Genomic DNA, 1,493 nt, shown 5'->3' on the forward strand with positions numbered 1-1,493 from the left:
GTTGGCATGAAAATTTGCCTTATGCTTTTCTAGGCTATCGCACCACAATCCGAACCTCAACTGGAGCAACTCCTTACCTATTGGTATACGGAACAGAAGCAGTGATACCAGCTGAAGTTGAGATACCATCTTTAAGGATTATTCAGGAAGCTGGATTGAGCGATGCCGAATGGATTCATGACCGACATGAGCAATTAGCATTGATTGATGAGAAAAGAATGAGTGCCGTTTGTCATGGCCAGCTGTATCAACAGAGAATGACTCGTGCTTTCAATAAGAAAGTAAGAGTTCGAACATTTGAGGTAGGCCAATTGGTGTTGAAACGCATTTTCCCTCATCAAGACGAATACAAAGGAAAGTTTGCACCTAACTGGCAAGGACCGTATGTTGTCCACAAAGTACTATCAAGAGGAGCTTTGGTTCTAGCGGAGATGGACGGTCAGGTGTGGCGCAAAGCTATCAATTCAGATGCTGTTAAGAGATACTATGTGTGAAACTTCAGTTTGTATTTTCTTGTCATTTCCTTGTAATCGTTCTATTTGTTTGTAATCGCGTCGTTTTAGATTTTATCCCTCTTGCAATGAACTACGTCTGACCTGAATTCTCAAAAATGAGATACGTAGGCGGCCTATGTTGGCCTCGGTCACCCATTTATCAATTTGTAATGTTTTCTCTTGTAAATGAACTACGTCTGACCTGAATTCTCAAAAATGAGATACGTAGGCGGCCTATGTCGGCCTCGGTCACCTATTTATCAATTTGCAATGTTTTCTTAGTACTTGAACTACGTTCGACCTGAATTCTCAAGAATGAGATACGTAGGCGGCCTATGTCGGCCTCGGTCATTTCCTTATCAATTTTCTATTTTTGTCACTTCTCAAGATGGGAACTACGTTTGACCTGATTCCTGCCTCAACGGGATACGTAGGCGCCACAAGGGTTCGGTCATATTCCCAATAAGATTTCCATTTCTCCTCACAATGGAAACTGGGACAAAATTTTTGAGAGGACCTCAAAAATTCTACAAGAAGAGTCATTTCCTACAAACAAGAGTCAAATATCATATTGAAATATGCAACTGGGGATAATTTTGAGGAGATCTCAAATGCAAGACTCACGTGATCATCATCAGATTAGTTTTTTAAACATCTAACTGGGACAGAATTTTTGAGAAGGACCTCAAAAATTCCATCAAGGATACTCGGACCTTCGAAGTCAACTTCAATTGCCTCAAATTGACGTGTTCTTAAAGGGTTTTATGTTGCCAGCAAGCTACCTGTCATATCAAAATCTGAGACAAAGGGTTTTGTTCGTGTCGTGCATGTCGTGACAATTAATTGGCATAGATTTTCTTTAAAACTATTTTTCAAAAAAAAAATCATACCTAGCAAATGTTTTAATATGATCTTGTCTTTTATCTACTGCGATTCATTGGATCTACCAGACAAAGTTTCCAGAGATAACAAGACCAGGAGCAAGGCGACTTCAACACA

At 39.9% G+C, this 1,493-nt stretch overlaps 1 protein-coding gene across 1 annotated transcript; it reads left to right on the plus strand.

The window, feature by feature from the left end:
• Window positions 1-96: 96 nt before the first annotated feature.
• On the plus strand, window positions 97-494 carry LOC125852161 (uncharacterized; the record flags this gene model as incomplete). Its single annotated transcript, XM_049531887.1, has 1 exon — window positions 97-494. A coding segment is annotated over one exon (398 nt), but the record flags the coding sequence as incomplete, so codon positions are not given.
• Between the last annotated feature and the right edge of the window lie 999 nt (window positions 495-1,493).

Source organism: Solanum stenotomum, unplaced genomic scaffold (genome assembly GCF_019186545.1).
Source record: "Solanum stenotomum isolate F172 unplaced genomic scaffold, ASM1918654v1 scaffold32768, whole genome shotgun sequence".
NCBI lineage: Eukaryota > Viridiplantae > Streptophyta > Magnoliopsida > Solanales > Solanaceae > Solanum > Solanum stenotomum.